Raw genomic sequence first — 18,686 nt, 5'->3', positions numbered from 1 at the left:
ACTACTACAACTGCTTCTACTACTCCTAACAACACCCACAAGGTGGCGCGAGTTTCGAATCCCCTTTATCCGTAACGACACTCAGACCGAACCGATGACGTATCCACACAAACCGAGGCCTCGTTTGTCATTGGTCACGTGATTTTTACGTTAACAACACAAGCCTCGAATCGCGGCTTCATCTGGCACGCCCATTTTTTCTCGACGCAAGCTCTGACGCCTCGGTTCAAATGTCACATCACTGACTACAATTTCATTGATAAAATTATCCCACCATGCGCTGGTTCTTCCCGGCCTAACTCAAAACCGACGCTCCATGTACGGTCGATACCGCCGCTGCACACGGGAACTGTCAGATCGCTGGAATAATAGCTTGCCTCCGGCGCATGTAGGCAGTTATAGCATTGTGAAAGGCAGAATTTACTGGCACTAACATAACTGGTAGTCCAGGCTGTTGTTGTGCGTTTTCTTCCATTGTATGACATCCAAGCCTGAGCCTCTGCGTCATCGTTTATAAAGTCCTCCGTTTCGACCCGTCTACACTAAAACGCCCTCCAGAGATTCAAAACGGGGTTGGCAGCGTTTCTAAACTTCTCTGTTTTAGGTCTTCGTTTTTGCCGTTTTAGTGTGGACGGGAGGTGCAAACGTAGCAAAAGGTCTGCGTTTCTAAACTAAAACGTAGTAGTGTGGACGGGGCCTCAGACCTCCCTGGAGCTCTGAAAATCATAAAACCTCTAGGAAAAGACGGTCTTATTTTTCTGAAAAGAGCATCCCAGTCATGGCGTACTTCTCCTGGGCTCGAAGAAAGCCCATGGTGGGTTCAGGGGCAACTGTTACACAGTCTTTTACACCAGTTAAGTTTGATCCACTGTTCCCACAGATAAAAAGAACATTCCTAGTTTGGAGAAGCAGAAGTTTTGGAGTGATACAAAAAAGAAAGCAAATTTTCAAGTTTTATGGATGTTTTTTATTTGGATATTATATATTATTATGGATATTATATTTTATTATTATATTAATTTTGTTTTTCCATATCAATGTTCAGAATTTATACATGCAAGAGTAACAACGGAAAATGTTCAGGCACAGTGCTCAGGCTGTAAATAAAAGAGATTTGCACTTTGTTACACAATGGTGTATTGATTGTTTACCCAGTGTCCACATATGTGCACATCATTTTTTTCAAAAAATGCTTCATGTTCAAAGATAATATCTGGTTATTATATGCATTGGTCTCAGGAGTATAAATTTAAGATAGACCCACTGTCCTCGCATGAGGACATCATTTTATGCAAAAACTACTTCCTGTACAAAAACAAATTTTAGTTATTATACTTATTAGGTCCTACTTATCCCAAATAGCAAGAACAATTATAAAATGCACACCAGGGAAACTCTCAGGTCTCAGGAGGTTAAAGTGTAACTAAACCCTAAAACAACTTTTTTAGTTAATGATCTGTAAGACTGGGGCTTTATTAATGCTGTTCATTGATTCGAGTAAATTTTTTGACATTTGGGTATAAAGTATTTTAATTCTACAACATATGGTGTAAAAACGTCTGAATGCTGCCCTCTTCAGTTTGAACGGTGGCTACTGCAGTTGAATTTTCCAATTGGATGTTGTGGTATTGCGTGAAGTAAGTTTGCCTACAAACTTTTGAGACTCAGGTCTCAGGTGCATTCTCTGGTCGTGCGATTTGTATGACGTCATTGACATTTTAAAAGACTTTTTAAAGCAAATAAGTGACTCTAAAAATCTAACACCCAGTAATCTGTAATTTCTTTAAAGGGTAGAGTTACCCTTTAAAGGGGACATATCATGCTAAATCCACTTTTTTAGCCCGTAAATGCATTTTGTTGTATAATTGGAGTGTTTATAAGTACAGAAATGCTAAAATTAATCTATTCAGGTGCTTCGTTGATATCTTTATATTCTGTTTTGGTCATATTTTGCAACCTGTTCCGTTTTATGAACAATTACTGACAGTATTTGCAGCGGAACTGCCAAATAAGGACATCGACTACCGGCCCGACACTTCGAGCAATCCACCATTTTAATTTCTCGCTGCGATTTTATAGTACAAGCTCAAGGATGCAGAAGTTACGAGAGGGTAAGTCAAAATGTTTGGTTGTTGGATGTAGTAACCCATATGCATGTAGTAACTTCATTACACCGTCTCCCAGCATCAGAACCTCTTCGAAGTGCCTGGTTGAATTTTATTTTTCATGGAAATGTAACTGTTACCCACATCTGTGGTTAAAGTCATTTTTGTGTGCACGAACAAAGCACTTCAAGGATAACTACTTCAACAACCTCCGCCAGTATAAAGAAGCATTTGCCGATAGACTTCGTCTTATAGAGATTGCTAATGTGACGTCATCGTGACGCATTGCCAGTGGTGAACGCAAAGCATTTTGGGAATCCGCGGCACATACAGAAGGCGCCAGACTAGATTGTATGGAGGGAAGAACGCAGTGTTCAAGATGCCGTCTACCTGCTGTGTTATAAACTGCAATAGTCCTTCTTGCACAGTTTTGAAAATGAACGTTAAGGGTTGTTTTAAGGACATGTTTGTGTATGCTCGTAGACAGCCACTCTGAAGCGGTCAGAGGTGATTCTGAAAGATTCAAAAAGTCGAGACAGGACCTATCGTCAAAATTCTACCCACCACTCTAGCGTAGTTCATCCAAAACAAACTAGAAAATAGACTCAAAGTGCGAAATACCTGATTATCCTTTAAGAACAGATCAATATATTTGTTTTCCTTAATTTTAATTAACCCTGACTTTATTCTTATCTGAATGGTAAATAATTGATTTTTTGTATAAAATAATACTACCATTAAAAACAAATTTGATTTTCTTTTTAATCAATGTAGAATATGTAACTGCTCTGAAGACAAGAAATGAAAAGCAATGCGATATGATTAATGTCCAAAAGATGTAACCCACAGACTGTTTTGAAATGGGGTTGGATAAATATGTTGCTTTTGAAACTGTGTGTGTTTGGGTGACAGTTGTATGTTACAGCTTGACCAGAGTTTAGGGCGTGACAAAAGCACAATGTTGTGTTTTATTGCGAGTGTAAGTTACACAAAAATAAGTAAACACTTTGCAGTTTGAATGATAACCTCTATGAACAAAATGACGGCGTATGTTTTTTTTATGTTTCCAACTTCCACTGTTCGATCGCGCCCGCGCCTCTCCCTCTCTCTCTCTCTCTCTCACACACACACACACACACACACACACACACACACACACACACACACACACACACACACACACACACACACACACACACACACACACACACACACACACACACACACACACACAGTTCGATCGCGTCTCTCTTGACATGAATTCTGACTGCATGCAGATAGATGAGAGAGAGCGAGGAGTGTGGTGCTTAAAACATTACTTTTGAACGGACGACAGTTTTCTTGTATGGTCCGACAATGTTTTCTTCAGCCCACTGCATTTTGTAGGATTAGCCTATATTCTTTTTTTCACGCTATTTTTTTTTTCATGCCAAAACACTAGCCTGCTATGCCAGCCCATGTAAACGGGCCAAACATACCCATAATTCTTTGCGTTCTGATGACGTTGCCACCCAGTTGGTCACATGTCTTAGCGATCTCTATTGAGGGGTCAATTCCTTCTATCTTTGGAGACGACGAACAGAGCACTTCGGTAAGCTGTAAATAACGTTTTTATGTGCAATAATAACGTGCTTTTCTTTAATTGTTTATAATATAACTTATATTTTGTTTTGTGAGTGTTAAATAGTCGTTGTAAAACATGCAGTATTGTAGTAGTGGGCATGGATGGAGAAGTTACAGTAAATACAGCAAAATACCATTGCGGTACATTCATATGAAGACGTTGTTCTGCAGGTTCATCGTCTTCATTTTCATCTCGCTCCGGGTCCGGTTCTGGCTCGAACATGTAAGGCTTGATGGACAAGTCTTCCGTTGTTGACATTTTGTTAATAACGTGTGAATAAAAAGTTTCTGTGCCGCTAGCTAAATAATCGTATCTCTGCTATCAAACTACAAAAATGGCCGAACGGGGTGGAGTTGAAACGAGTGTGACTTCTGCAACCTTTGCATTTAAAGAGACCGCACCAAAACGAGTTGCTCTCAGACGCACATCAGAAAAGGGGTAGAAAAGGGGCCTGTGGAGCTATAATAATGAGGAATTCAGACCCAAACATTGCAGTTCTGCTTTATATAGACCACAAATGTATGATTTATATGGAAAAAGGAACGATTTAAAAGCATGATATGTCCCCTTTAAACCTTTTCATTTGTTGACAACAGATTTATAAGAGCTTATCATTACAAGTTAAGGAAGATGGTTGATGTGTCTTGCATTTTCAAATGCAGGTTATAAGCGACCCAAATCACTTGCAGGGATGGAGTTTGCATGAAGCAGCATTTACTGTGAACAAAGCTACTCCAAAACATCGAAAATACTGGATCATGAGCAGTAAGCCTTATAAATATGGAAAAATCACATCCCTCCTTGTGTCCACAGACCATCTAATGCACAGTAGATCTACGCAACTACTGGGAGCCAATCACAGAGATTTAATAACTTCATTATTTTTGAATTCATGTTTTTGTGTCATCCTATTGTTGTAGCATCACAAATATAATCACTGTGAAGCTGCTTTGATACAATCTGTATTGTAAAAAGCGCTATATAAATAAAGGTGACTTGACTTGACTTGACTAGCATGATCAATAGTGGTTGGTCATTTACAGTAAATGTCTCTTCCTGTCTAAGTTGGTGGTTCTTGGGCAGAATAAGCTACATGGTGGACAAGACTTTTATACCAGTTTTAAACATCCGACGGAGGCATGTCTTGTCCTTCTACCGCACATCTCTGATGTAGGACACTCCACCACAATGAAATATATAAAATTAATAACACGATCATACAGAATCTTGCAGTTAGTTTCTTACCTGGGTCTCCCTGCATGTTGAGAAGTTTACCAACCAGCTGCTCAAACTCAGTTCCCACCTGCCCCACTGTAGTGCCTGCTGCCACAGACAGATGGTAAAACCAGGCTGTCTACAGGAGAAGGACACATACACAAGCAACAATGAGGTTTTGTTTCACCATAAACTACTCAAACATTTAGGATTATCTTTGAATTTATACCTTTTCTATGCCGTAATGAAATAAGATCCCTTGTGAAAAAGAAGTACACTTACTAAAGCATACTTTTAAAAAGAGCACTTATTTATGGAAATAACATACTTTACAATTATATATTTAAGAGCGAACTGAATGTAATGTTTTTGGACAGTTAACATTTATTTACAATTAAATAAAAACATTAGTTATTATTATAAACAGAACAAATTAGTCAAAATTAAGAGAGTTTTTTGACCCACTTAAGTAGTACTAGTACATCTTTATATTTAATTTCATTATTTAGGGGTCCAAGCACAGAAGGTTTGATTAAATATATATGCTGTCCATTTAAAATGAAGAGACAATATTTTGTTGTCTTATAATAATATAAAAATAAAACAAGTCTAGTTTAGAAAATACTCTCTTTAAGTACACTTACTGTCCCTTTCACAAGGGATGTGCAAGAGGTATTTGTGGTTGTATTGAAGTATAATTCAGTATGGCTTTCCTACTGTACCTTCTCATGAGGTGAGTCGATGAGCAGGTATGTCGGGCCCTGGCTGACTGACTGAATGGACAGGGTATACTGAGCAGAGACTTCAGCTAAGTCACATGACTTATGCACTTCCTCCACACAAGCATCCCACAGTTTGATCTGACCTAGGGGAAACTTGGTAGGGAAATACAATATTAGTACATGCACACATACACATGTCTTGTGCAAGATGACTCTGATTTAAGGAGACAAAAGACCTTGTCCTCTTGACTTCTGAAGTAGTAGAGAATCTTCCCAAAAAGCACACACCACACATGCTTAGAGTAGCCATGTTTCACCTTAAAGAGTCAGAGACAACATATAACACACAGCCAACAAGTTATAAACGTCTACAACTTAAAAAAAAAAATTTGTTTATTCAGCAAGGATTCATTAAATTTATCATTAGTGACAGTATATACATTTGTTATGTTACAAAACATTACAATTTCATATAAATTCTGTTCTTTTCAACTTATTAATCAATGATTCCAGAAAAAATGTTTCACAGTGTCCATAAAAATATGAAGCAGAAAATAATGAACATTGAACATAATAAAAGAAAATGTTTCTTGAGCACCAAATCAGCATATTAGAATGATTTCTGAAGGAACATATGAAACTGGAGTAATGGAAACTACTGAAAATGTAGCTTTCTTTAATAACATTAAAAACATAAAAAAATCTAACCACAAACTTTTGAACAGTAGTGTGTCATGGTCGTGTCATGACATTAAGTGCACAACATTAAGTGCAAGACAAAGGAGATACTCAAAATAAATCTTTATTCTAAGATTCAAAATAATAACCAGGAGAATAAGTAAGGGTACGTTTACACGACAATGATATGCTTAAAACGGAGACGTTTTCCTTGGAGTTTTCCACGTACAGACGACATCATTGTCAAAACGATCCCCATTCACACGGATCTGCTAAAATGACTAAAAACCCTGTTTTCTGCAGCCAGGCCGTTAGATGGCGATGAAACATTATAGACTGAACATGTAATATGCATGTGCATGACGTCATCGTCTTCAGAGATTTGCGTTTTTGTTGTTTTACAAATACTTGCACTTTGAAACCCGTTTTCAAAACTTTACGTTTTCAGTAGAGGCTGACAATTTTTCGGGAATCCCGCGGGTCACGGGAATCCCGCGAAAATCACTATGTATCACGGGATTAGGACGGGAAAGGAAAAAATGTCAGCGGGAGTGGGCGGGACCGGGAATCGTAATAAAACTGATGCCCAACTTTATACACAAATATACAGTTTCTATAAATAAACTCCATATTTAAATTTTGTACTAAATTCATTTTGCTCCGTCTCTTTATGCTCTCCTGTTTGCTTTGGTGTGGCTGGTAAAGTAATGACGTGCTCCACACTAGAGGCTGACATTTTTTCGGGAATCCCACGGGATGGGAAACAAAATCACTATGTATCACGGGATTGGGACGGGACAGGATTTTTTTTGTGGGAGTGGGACGGGAGAGGTTTGAAAATCCACTCCCGTGTCACCCTCTAGTTTTCAGGCACCCAAAACGCCGTTGTCGTGTAAACGAACGGCCAGAGCGCATAGGAAGTTTTTAGTTGAAAACGGTGTCATATAAACAGCCCCTAAGAGGAAACAACTATGAACACACTGACATCCAACAATGCACAAGAAACTAACACAAAGTGTGGACTTAAGTACAAGGGCAAACAAAGGAGCTTACGAGATAATTAATGAAACACACCTGAACTTAGGTCTCAAATCAATCTGTAACCATAGAAACAAACATGCAGGGAATTGAGGAGAACTGAACCAATTAATCAACTAACTGCTAGCTAACACAGTAAACACAATGAAAACTGAATCAAAAACAGAATACAAATGATTTTTCTTTCCTACAGAATACCTTTGTCAGGTGTCCTTTCATAATGGGCCGTACATCTGGGTGTGTGAACAGTGGACTAGCAGCTTTGATCCTCAGGACGCTCTGCAGAACCCTCAGCCACTCCTCCAGGAGGTTTGGGGAATCTGCTTTCAGATTACACACACTTTTACCTGTCACCACCTGAGGGGACACATCAACATGGGCAGTCATGTGAAATAACATGCTCCTATATCTGAGATGTATGAACAATCTCTCTCTCTCTCTCTCTCTCTCTCTCTCTCTCTCTCTCTCTCTCACTTTACCTGAAGCATCTGTTTTCCATCACCACGTGCTATAGTGCTACATGCGTTCAGATCAATCTGGCCTTGGGGCTTATGGATGACGTCACTCTATGAAACAAAATAGCATAAATAGCATATATAGCATACATTAAAAAGTGTTTAGAAAGTGCTTTAAAGAAAACGTACAATTAAAAAAATATGACAATTTTGTGAAAGAAATAAAGAAACAATGAAAGTAAAACAAGAGAGTAAAATAGGACAACAAACAAATTTAAAGTATTAAGAGATACACAAGCCATTTAAACTGACTGGTGATTTGTAGTAGAGAAGCTCCCCATCCTTCAGAACAAACCAGTGCCTCTTCCATGTTTTCTTCCATGTCTTTACCATCTTGAGAAGGTACCCAGACTTCTCCATAGACTCCTGAGATACAACACATTCTCATTTGGTCTCACAGGTGTGACTCACTGAAAAGCACAAATGTGTGCATGTGTACTTGTGACTTACAGTCTTGCCGTTGTCACTGTTGGAGGAGCAGGTCTTTGGTAGTTTGTTTTCAGGTTCAGAGTACTCCGTATCAGTGGAGTAAGCGTCAGGAGGAATGGCATAGTCACACTCAGATGTCATAGAAGATAATGACACAGCTACGCAAAACACAACACATTCATTAAGGTGTGTGTGTCAGTAAAGCCCTATACAATTTTTAATGGGCCTTTTTTTAAAGCAAAAAGCATGTATAATCAATTTAATTCATAAACCTTTAAAATGTAATTTTAAAAAATGTTATCAAATGTAAAAATAACAATTTCTTTACAAAATATAAAACATTTGGTTACACTTTATTTTAAGATGTCATTGTTACAGTGTAATTATATATATTTAATACTGAGTAATATTAAGTAACTACATGTACTAACTATAGGGTTAGGTTAGGATTAGGATTTGGTTGAGGGTTAGTTGCATGCAAATATGCATAATTTACTGCTATTAATATGGTAAGTACATGTAACATATGTAACAAGGACACTGTAAAATAAAGTGTTACTAAATTTTCTTTGGCCAAATAAAGTGCTGCACAACAAAGGGCCTTCTTTTATAATGTTTTATAATAAATTACATATATTAATAAATAAATTGATAATATAATAATAACATCATATTATGAAATACATTATTAATATAATTATATGTAATTAGTATTTAGATAAAATTAATGGACACTATACAGTAGCTGCATCCCAGTTCAGAGGCTGCATCCTTCGAAGGCCATGAAGGTCAGAACGAGCATTGTAAAATGGGACGGTCTAGCCTACGGAGGATTGTTCTTGTCGCCTAGCAACTGTGACAGCTACCATTGATGAGTGATAGTAACGTTTGTACTGGACTTTTTTGAAAGTTATATTAAACTGTCTGAGAACAAAACAGGGTTCACAAACTGTCTAAATATGTTCACCATGGTCCATTTCTGTATATAATAATGTATATTTATAATATAATAATAATTTTGATATTTTGTTGTGAATTTAATGAATTCTGGGGTAGGTTGCGAAGGATCCATCTGCTGTATCCTTCATTGCACGGGAAACGAAGGACGCATTTGGAGGCCACATTTGAAGGAGCCATCGAATTGGGACAGCCTCCTTTGCAATCGGAAGGCCTGCGATGCAATCGACCTTTGAATGCGGCCTTCGAAGGATGCAGCCTCAGAATTGGAATGCAGCTTTTATGGACAAAAGTATTGAGACACACTCATTTAATTAGTGAATTCAAAAGTTTCAATTAGACCTACGTATTGCAACAGGTGTATAAAATCAAGCACCTAGCCATGCAATCTGCATTTACAAACATTTGTGAAAAAAATTTTTTTTTCTGAAGAGCTCAGTGAAGTCAAGCGTGGTACTGTGATATGATGTAGGGATGGGCAAATGAAGCACTGAGGCATTCCCCTGATTGTTTCGGGAATAGATTCAAAGCTACGAGAGTGTTGAAAACAGCGGCATCTGGTGTTTAGCAAAAAATAAAGCAGCCAACCTGTGAAAGAAGCTTCGTTGGATGAAGCAGCCACCACACATTCCCTAGATAGTTTCATGTTACGTGCACAAATAAAAGCCTAAAAGTGCGTGTGTGTATTGAATTGCTCTCTGTGAAAAATTAATTTAACCATTAAAATGTGGTATTTAAAACGATTGGAAAACATAATCCCGGATCTGATAGACACAGACCAGACAGGCTTTGTAAAAAAACAGGCAAACCCAGGACAATATGAGACGGGCTCTCCACCTCATTGATCATAATGAGAAACAGTGACATGGAATATGGTGGTTATAAGTGGTTATAAGTCTTGACGCTAAAAAAGGCTTTTGACTCTGTCCAATGTGAATATTTATATTTGGTCCTTAAGCACTTTGGTTTTGATGACCAGGTAATTAGATGTTTGAACTCCCTATACACAGTTACGTTCTCTGGTTTGTTGGTGTGACCCTGAGTGTGATGCCAAATGGAAGGACTTAGAGCGAAGTCAAATAAGCATACCTCTTCAATCTATACTGGGTGAAAAAACTCTCCTGAAGAAACATCTGAACAAGTACTAACTAATTGGATGGCAGCCCCTTTTAACGTCTGGCACAAATACTTAAAAATAAGGAATTTGAAAGAAATTTACGAATATTACGTTGGGTGAAATATGATACAGAATTTGCACCAGCTGGTCTGGACACTAGATTCAAGCTCTGGACTAATTCAGGTATCACTTCATACCGTATGACATCCTCCACTGATGTTTTGGATGCCTTTAAAAAACTCATAGATACATACTATTTAGGGAAGGAAGATTTCTTCAGATACCTTTAATTGAGACACCACTTTGATAAACATATTAAAATTACTGGAGAGAAGGGAACAGACCTGATTACAATAATCATCAACGCATATAAGGGTAATACTAGCAGAAAACTGATTTCCAAGTTATATTCATATTTACAGTTGGACAGGGGACTCTCAACAATGTATGTAAAAATGAGGTGGGAAAAAGAAGCTAACATAAAGATAAGTGGGGATGACTGGTTGAACATATGCAGAACACAGTCTACCACCTCTAGTTCAGGTCTGTGGAGGGAATTCACTTGGAAAAACACTAAGATTCTTTATAACCCCCAATATAAAAAAGTCAGAGAGCAATAATCCTGAGCATAGTCAGTGTTGGAGAATGTGTGGTTATATGTCGGCTGGTAATTTTCATATCTTTTGGGAGTGTCCTATTATTTCTTTGTATTGGGTAGAGGTGGTGACGGCAATTCAGTTTATAATCGGCTCAGAGCTTGAGTTTAATTTCAGCGTTATGTATTTAGGAAATCTACCAACAGGGCTGAGAAAGGCAGATAGATATTTGTTACAAATACTTTTAGCAGGTAGCAAGAAAGCAATAACTAGGAAATGGCTAAGTAAAGAATCCCCGACAATTGCTGAATGGATAGAAATAGTTTGGGAAATTTGTTATGGAACATCTGACTTTCTCTCTGAGACATACCAGGATTAATGTGAAGCATATTGGAAAAAATGGGTATCTTATCTGAATACAAATTGAGATGTATATGTCTTGTTTTTTTTCTCCCTGTTTTACATGATGTTGAGCATTTATTTTAATCCATGACATATCTGTCTGCTGTTCCTTGGTCTGTCTGTCTGTTGTTCTTTCCTTTTTTTGTCAAAAAAAAAAAAAAGTTAACAAAAAAGTGGCATTTAAAGACTGTGAATATCAAATCAATATGATGTAATAGAAGAATATTGTACACAAAATTAATATGGCAAATATTTTATTTTTCTGTAATAATTTGTATATTTATATTATTGTATAACTGGGTATTTAAAAATGTAATTGAATAAGTCTGAATGAAAACTCACTCGTAATGTAATATCTGTGGGTTCAAAAATTTCTGATTTCTAAGTTAACAGCACAAGCCTCGAATTGCGACTTCATCTGACATGCCCATTTATGCTTGCCTCGGTTTGAAATATCACATCACTAATAGGATGCCACCTTTGCAAAAAGCCAGTTTGTGAAATTTCATCCCTGCTAGATATTTCATGGTCAACTGTAAGTGGTATTAATGGAAAGTGGATGCATTTAGGGACAGTAACAACTCAGCCACAAAGCGGAAGACCATAAAGTCACAAAAAAGTGCACTCAGGTTAAAGAGTGCTGAGGTGCATGGTGTGCAACCTGGCACAAACTGATGAAGAGTGGACCCGATTTAAGATTAAATGCCCACTGGTCATTTGAAGTGAGAGTAGAAATGTCTTGTTCCCAAGTCTCCTTCAAAAGCTTTGACAAATTATGAGCTTAGAATTATGTCGTTCTATCTCCACTTTTGGTCGAAATTGAGTTTTTGACATAATTTTATCCATTAGGTGTTTATTAATGCCTGTGTGGTGTTATTTTTATAAAAAAAATGATGCTCTTTGATGCTCAATATCTCAGAACTACCCTAAACGGAGATAGAACTGTATAATTCTAAGCTCACGAAATCAGAAGTCAAAGTAATAATTTACTTATTGATAATTTTACTTACTTAATTTAATTATAACTAAATTATTTATGTTATGACTGAGATAAGATAATAAACATCTTATCTCAGTCATAACATAATTATTACTTTGACTTCTGATTTGTCAGGGTTTGGTTTGGGTTTAAGGGAAATTAGGGAACAGTTTCTGCACAAATTGTCTGATCTGAGAAAAAAAAAGAAAAGAAAAGATAAAATAGGTGACTATTGGGGAGATTAAACTTTGTAGACAGAGATAAGTAGGATGAAAACACCCCCTCTTCACACAGGTCCTTAACTGAGAGTAAACCATTACATGCTCACATCCGGTATGCAGAAGAAAGGGCCTTTTTAATTCCAGCATGAGTATGGACCTTGCGTTGTGCTCACAAATACATGGATGAGTGAGTTTGGTGTGGAAGAACTAGACAGGCCAGCACAGAGCCCTGACCTCAACCCCATAGAACACTTTTGGGATGAACTGGAACAGAGATTGTAAGCCAGGTCTTCTTGTCCAACATCAGTGCCGGACCACACTAATACTCTATAAAACTTCCCACAGAAACACTCAAAAATCTTGTGTAAAGACTTCCCATAAAAGTGGAATCTGCTATACAGTAGCTACAAAAGGGGAAACCAACTCCATATTTGTCACCATCAACTTTTGTTCATGGACTTTCAGTTTGTTCATTGTCACCTGTTTCCTTGTTCAGATTGCCACTACTCTGTCTCCTTGGTCACCGTCATTATTAGTTCATATGTGTCAGCTGTGTGTAATTAATCATCCTCGTTTGTGTTCACTACTTAAGGTGTTCCTTCTCCTGCACTCCTTGTTCAGTCTACAATGCATTTAGTGTGTGTTGCCCTTCCTGTCTATTTATTGCTAGTGTAGGAGCCATTTGTGTTTACGTTTCCGCGCGTTTAAAGGCTGAAGCTGAAAGGGCAGCTCTTTTGCAACGTACTGAAGGACTGAAGAAAAAAACACGCCTTGGAAATGGAAAGAATTAAAATGCAAAATGCAATGGAAAAGGTTGAACTTGAAACAGAATTGGCTGCAGCTAATGCAAAGGTGCAAGTGTTACAGAGCATTGATGCTGAATCTATGAACACTAGACTCATGTCGACAGCAGTTTCAAAATTGCCAGGAGATGGCATGAATGCGTATCTGGAGAGCAAATATGACAGTATCAAGGAACATGTTCATCCAGAACCCTCACCAGTGGAATATGCCAGAATCTCTGCTGTTCCCAAAACACCATTGCAAAAGGTTTTAACACAGGATACAAGAGCCAAGAGGTCACAAAGGCCTGTCCAGACCTTACAATCAAATCTGACCAGTCAAGCAGCTGCAGGTACTTCCTTTCCACATGCACCTTTAAGTTCAGATACCAGCAACCTGGGTGCTGTTGCCGATCTTATTGCACAGCAACAGAAAATGACTTTACTTCCAACTAGGCACCTTCCCATGTTTAACGGTGAACCTCTGAACTTCAGACCATTTATGCAGGCATTCGAACACTGTATTGAGAAAAACACCAGCAATAGCCAAGACAGACTGTATTACCTTGAACAATACACCTCTGGCCAACCTAAGGAGCTGGTCAGAAGTTGTCTTCATATGGATGCAGATAGAGGGTATGCAGAGGCAAAACGGCTAATGGAACTTCATTTTGGGGATGAATTTAAAATTACTAATGCTTATATGGATAAAGCCTTAAATTGGAATAATATTCCATCAGACAATGGAGAAGCTCTGTACAGTTATGCTCTTTTCCTCCGGGGATGCTGTAATGTAATGCGTACCTTAAGGTACATGGATGAGCTGAATCTTCCATTAAACCAGAGGCTTCTAATCTCCAAGGTGCCGTATAAAGTGAAAGAAAAATGGAGATCATATGCTTTTGACATCAGGGAACGAACAGGAGCAAGAGCTGAGTTTGCTGATCTTGTCCTCTTCCTGGAAAGGCAGGCCAGGATTTTACAAGACCCAGTTTTTGGTAACCTCCAAGACGGCTCCTCAAACAGAAGGTCACCAAAAACAGCTGCTATCAGTAGCAAGCCAACGAGTTCCATGCAGAAGAGCAGAGGGAGCAGTTTCGCCACAACAGTAGCAATTGCACCCAAGAACAACACAGAGAGCACAATGCAAGTATTCAATGTGCCCAAAAACAGTTCATCAAAACTTTGTCCTGCCTGTAATGGTGAGCATGAGATTGTGTCATGTCAAGAGCTGATGAAGAAGTCTCACAACGCACGAGTTGAGCTGCTAAAGGCTAAAGGTGTCTGCTTTGGTTGTCTTGCTAAAGGACACATGAGTATGACCTGCAAAAGTAGACAAACCTGTTCAATTTGTTCAAAATTACATCCCACTATCTTGCATATACCTCAAAATGTAACAGGAGAGCAGAGTAATGCAGGTCCTTCAGACAAAAAGGCAGTGAGCAGCGGGTTGGTTTCACTGAAAACTGAGGTACTTGATTGTAGTAATAAACATTTTACACTTGCAATAATACCAGTTCAAGTCAAAATGAGTAATTCAAATCATGTAGTGCAGACATATGCTTTCCTTGACCCAGGGAGTTCGGCAACATTTTGCACAGAACAACTTAGGAGGAACTTGAATGCTAATGGGAAACATCAACAAATACTTCTGCGCACTATGGGGCAAAAGAAATCTGTTAACAGCATGGTAGCCAAGGGCCTGGAAGTGTGCAGCCTGGACGGAAAGGAATTCATACAATTACCAGAAGTTTACACTCAACAGGAAATTCCAGTCAACAGGGAACACATCCCCAGACGAGAAGATATACGAAAATGGCCTTATCTTCAAGATGTTGATATTCCCAACATTAATGCTGGGATAGACCTTCTGATTGGGATTAATGCACCCAAATTGATGGAACCGTGGAGAATTATCAATAGCCAAGGAAATGGACCCTGTGCTGTTAAAACACTGCTAGGCTGGGCAGTGAAAGGACTTCTCCACACTGAGGATGCACGCATCAGCAAGCAAGGTCAGAAATATGTTCATGCACATCGGATTTCCGTTGATAACCTGAGTGAACTTTTGATTCAGCAATACAACCATGATTTCCCAGAAAAGAGTTTTGAGGAAAAGAAACAAATGTCGGTGGAAGACCACAAATTCATGCAGGTAATGGACAGCTCTGTTGAAATAGTGGCTGGACATTATCAATTGCCTTTGCCATTCAAGAAAGATAATCCTATGATGCCAAACAACCGTCATATGACAGAGCAACGAGCATTGTCTTTAAAAAGAAAGTTTCAAAAGAATGATGACTTTCATAAGGAATATGGGGCATTTATGGAAACGGTCCTATCATACGGACATGCTGAACTTGTACCCCAAGACCAGTTGATGCAGGAAAATGGAAAAGTGTGGTATATTCCACACCATGGTGTGTTTCACCCAAAGAAGGGGAGCTTGCGTGTGGTATTTGACTGCTCTGCATCTTATCAGGGTGCCTCACTGAACACTGAACTCGTTCAAGGTCCCAATCTTACTAACAGCTTAATTGGGGTCTTAGTCCGTTTTCGTCTGGACAACATCGCTATCATGGCTGATGTAGAGAAAATGTACTATCAAGTAAAGGTCCCATCTCACCATGTGAACTTCTTGCGCTTCCTTTGGTGGCCAGATGGGGACGTTAGTCAGGCACTGAAAGAGTACAGGATGATCGTACATCTTTTTGGCGCAACATCATCAGCTAGCTGTGCAAGTTATGCGTTAAAGAGGACAGCGGAGGATAACGAAGGGTGCTTCTCGGCTGATGCAACTAGCGCAGTCAAAAACAACTTCTATGTGGATGATTTGCTGAAGGCTGTGGACACAGAGGGCAATGCCATTAGACTTTGTAAAGAGCTGAAATTACTCTGTGCAACTGGAGGCTATAGGTTGACCAAATGGGTTAGCAACAACAGAGCTGTCTTGGACTCCATTCCAGAGCCTGAGAGGGCCAAGAACCAAAAGAATCTCGACCTTGACATAGAAGATTTGCCAGTTGAAAGAGCTCTCGGGGTGCAATGGTGTGTTAAGGAAGACACCTTCACATTCCAGGTGACCATAAAGGAGCGTCCATGCACCAGACGTGGGATTCTGTCCATGGTCAGTTCTATATATGACCCTCTTGGATTCCTTGCACCTCTCACCTTTCCGGCAAAACACATCTTGCAAGAGTTATGCAAGCAGAACATTGGATGGGATGAAGAATTGCCAGAGGTCCACGCTCAAGCCTGGAAGCAATGGTGGAAAGATCTTCCAAAAGTAAGGGAGTTCAAGGTCAACCGATGTCTTATACCAAACAACTATGGAGATGTCAAAACAGCACAGATGCACCACTTCTGTGATGCGAGTGACCTTGGGTATGGAACAGTTACCTATCTTAGGCTGATGAGCAGCAACAAGGTCCACGTCACCTTTATAATGGGAAAGGCCCGAGTTGCTCCCTTAAAACTGATGACCACACCACGAATGGAGCTCACTGCTGCAGTTTTGGCCGTACGAATGGACAAGATGCTATCTGAGGAGTTGCATATGGAATTGGAAAGGTCTCTGTTTTGGACAGATAGCATGACTGTTCTAAGGTACATCCGGAATGAAAGCAGAAGATTCCTAACCTTCATGGCAAACCGTGTTAATGTCATCAGAAGTGCGACAGATGTATCCCAATGGAAGTATATAGGCACAAAACTCAATCCTGCTGATTACGCCTCCCGGGGACTACATGTTAACACATTCTTGAAAAGAACAACATGGATCAATGGCCCAGACTTTCTGAAGGAACCACCTCATTGCTGGCCAGCGCTTCCATCTGAACCCATTCTCTCTCAAGATGACCCTGAATTAAGAAAAGGAGTTGTCACTGTCAATGTTGCTGTGAAGGAAAGCTGTGACGCCACTACTTACCTCATGAATTATTTCTCAACTTGGATGAGCCTCAAGAAAGCTGTGGCATGGTTCCTGAGGTTCAAAGGAGGTCTGTTCTGTTGAAATTACTTGAGAATGGCAAGAAAGATCTAAGTAGACATATCATGACCACAAGAAAAGGAAAACATGAAAAGACAGGTCCATATGTTCTATCAATCAGTGATCTAGAGGATGCTGAGGTCGCAATCTTACAATTTTGCCAAAGGTAGGGATTCCCACAAGAAATAGCCTGTTTGCAGAAAGGCATGCAAAATGTAAACAGAAACAGCTCCATCTACAGGTTAGATCCTCTTCTGGCCAATGGCATCTTACGGGTGGGTGGACGTCTGAGTAAAATGGCAATGCCCACTGAGCAGAAACACCCTGCTATTCTCCCTAAGGACCATCACGTTTCCAAACTCTTACTTCAGCACATCCATGAAGAAGTTGGGCACAGTGGAAGAAATTTCATGCTCTCCAAACTCAGACAAAGATATTGGATTCCTTGCGCCAACACTCTGGTCAGAAAAGTGCAGAAGAGTGCAGGTGAACAGAAAATGGCAGATTTGCCAGTTGACAGGTTGACCCCTGACCTTCCACCCTTCACGCATGTAGGGGTTGATTATTTTGGGCCATTAGAGGTAAAACGAGGCCGCAGCATTGTAAAACGGTACGGCGTGATTTTCACATGTCTTACCAGCCGTGCTATACACTTGGAAGTTGCACATTCACTTGATACTGACTCTTGCATTCATGCATTCAGACGTTTCATTGCCAGAAGAGGGCCAGTGTCTGAGTTGCGGTCAGACAATGGAACAAACTTTGTTGCAACTGAAAAGGAACTAAAGGAGTCCTTGAAATCTTGGAACATGCAACAAATTGAAAAAAGTCTGCGCCAAAAGGGGGTAAAATGGACATTCAACCCTCCCCATGGTGCCCATTGTGGGGGGATATGGGAGAGGTTGATTCGCATGATCAAAACGACGTTACGGTCAGTCACCAGCTTGCAATATCTGGATGATGAGGGGCTTCAGACAGTAATGTGTGAGGTTGAGTCCATTCTCAATAGCCGTCCACTCACGACTGTTTCTAATAACCCAAGTGACTTGGAGCCGTTAACGCCTAATCATATACTGCAGCTTAAGGTGCATCCTGTTCTACCTCCAGGTTTGTTCGTAAAGGAAGATCTTTACACCAGACATCGTTGGAGACAGATCCAGTACATTGCCGACTTATTTTGGAAACGCTGGGTCCGAGAGTACCTTCCTCTTCTACAAACACGGCAAAAATGGTCTCGTGTCAGACGCATATTCTGTCCAGGAGACGTTGTGCTAGTAGCCGATAGCACGGCGCCAAGAGGATCATGGATGTTGGCTAG

At 39.5% G+C, this 18,686-nt stretch overlaps 1 protein-coding gene across 1 annotated transcript in view; it reads right to left on the bottom strand.

Moving 5' to 3' along the window:
* Window positions 1-18,686, bottom strand: part of plekhh2 (pleckstrin homology domain containing, family H (with MyTH4 domain) member 2) — a 68,229-nt gene that overhangs the window by 17,515 nt on the left and 32,028 nt on the right. Inside the window, exons 12-18 of the mRNA XM_077236358.1 lie at window positions 8,348-8,484; window positions 8,150-8,263; window positions 7,862-7,948; window positions 7,581-7,739; window positions 5,903-5,983; window positions 5,667-5,819; window positions 4,975-5,083 (exon numbers count right to left, since the gene is read on the bottom strand). Coding sequence (XP_077092473.1) covers window positions 4,975-5,083; window positions 5,667-5,819; window positions 5,903-5,983; window positions 7,581-7,739; window positions 7,862-7,948; window positions 8,150-8,263; window positions 8,348-8,484 — 840 coding nt within the window. The remainder of the gene's footprint in view (window positions 1-4,974; window positions 5,084-5,666; window positions 5,820-5,902; window positions 5,984-7,580; window positions 7,740-7,861; window positions 7,949-8,149; window positions 8,264-8,347; window positions 8,485-18,686) is intronic.

This window comes from Siphateles boraxobius, unplaced genomic scaffold (genome assembly GCF_051911475.1).
Source record: "Siphateles boraxobius isolate OS27281-9 unplaced genomic scaffold, OSU_SipBor_1 20, whole genome shotgun sequence".
In the NCBI taxonomy this organism is placed as follows: Eukaryota; Metazoa; Chordata; class Actinopteri; order Cypriniformes; family Leuciscidae; genus Siphateles; species Siphateles boraxobius.
Note: the sequence above shows the minus strand (reverse complement) of the source record. Positions and strands in the feature narration are given on the sequence as shown.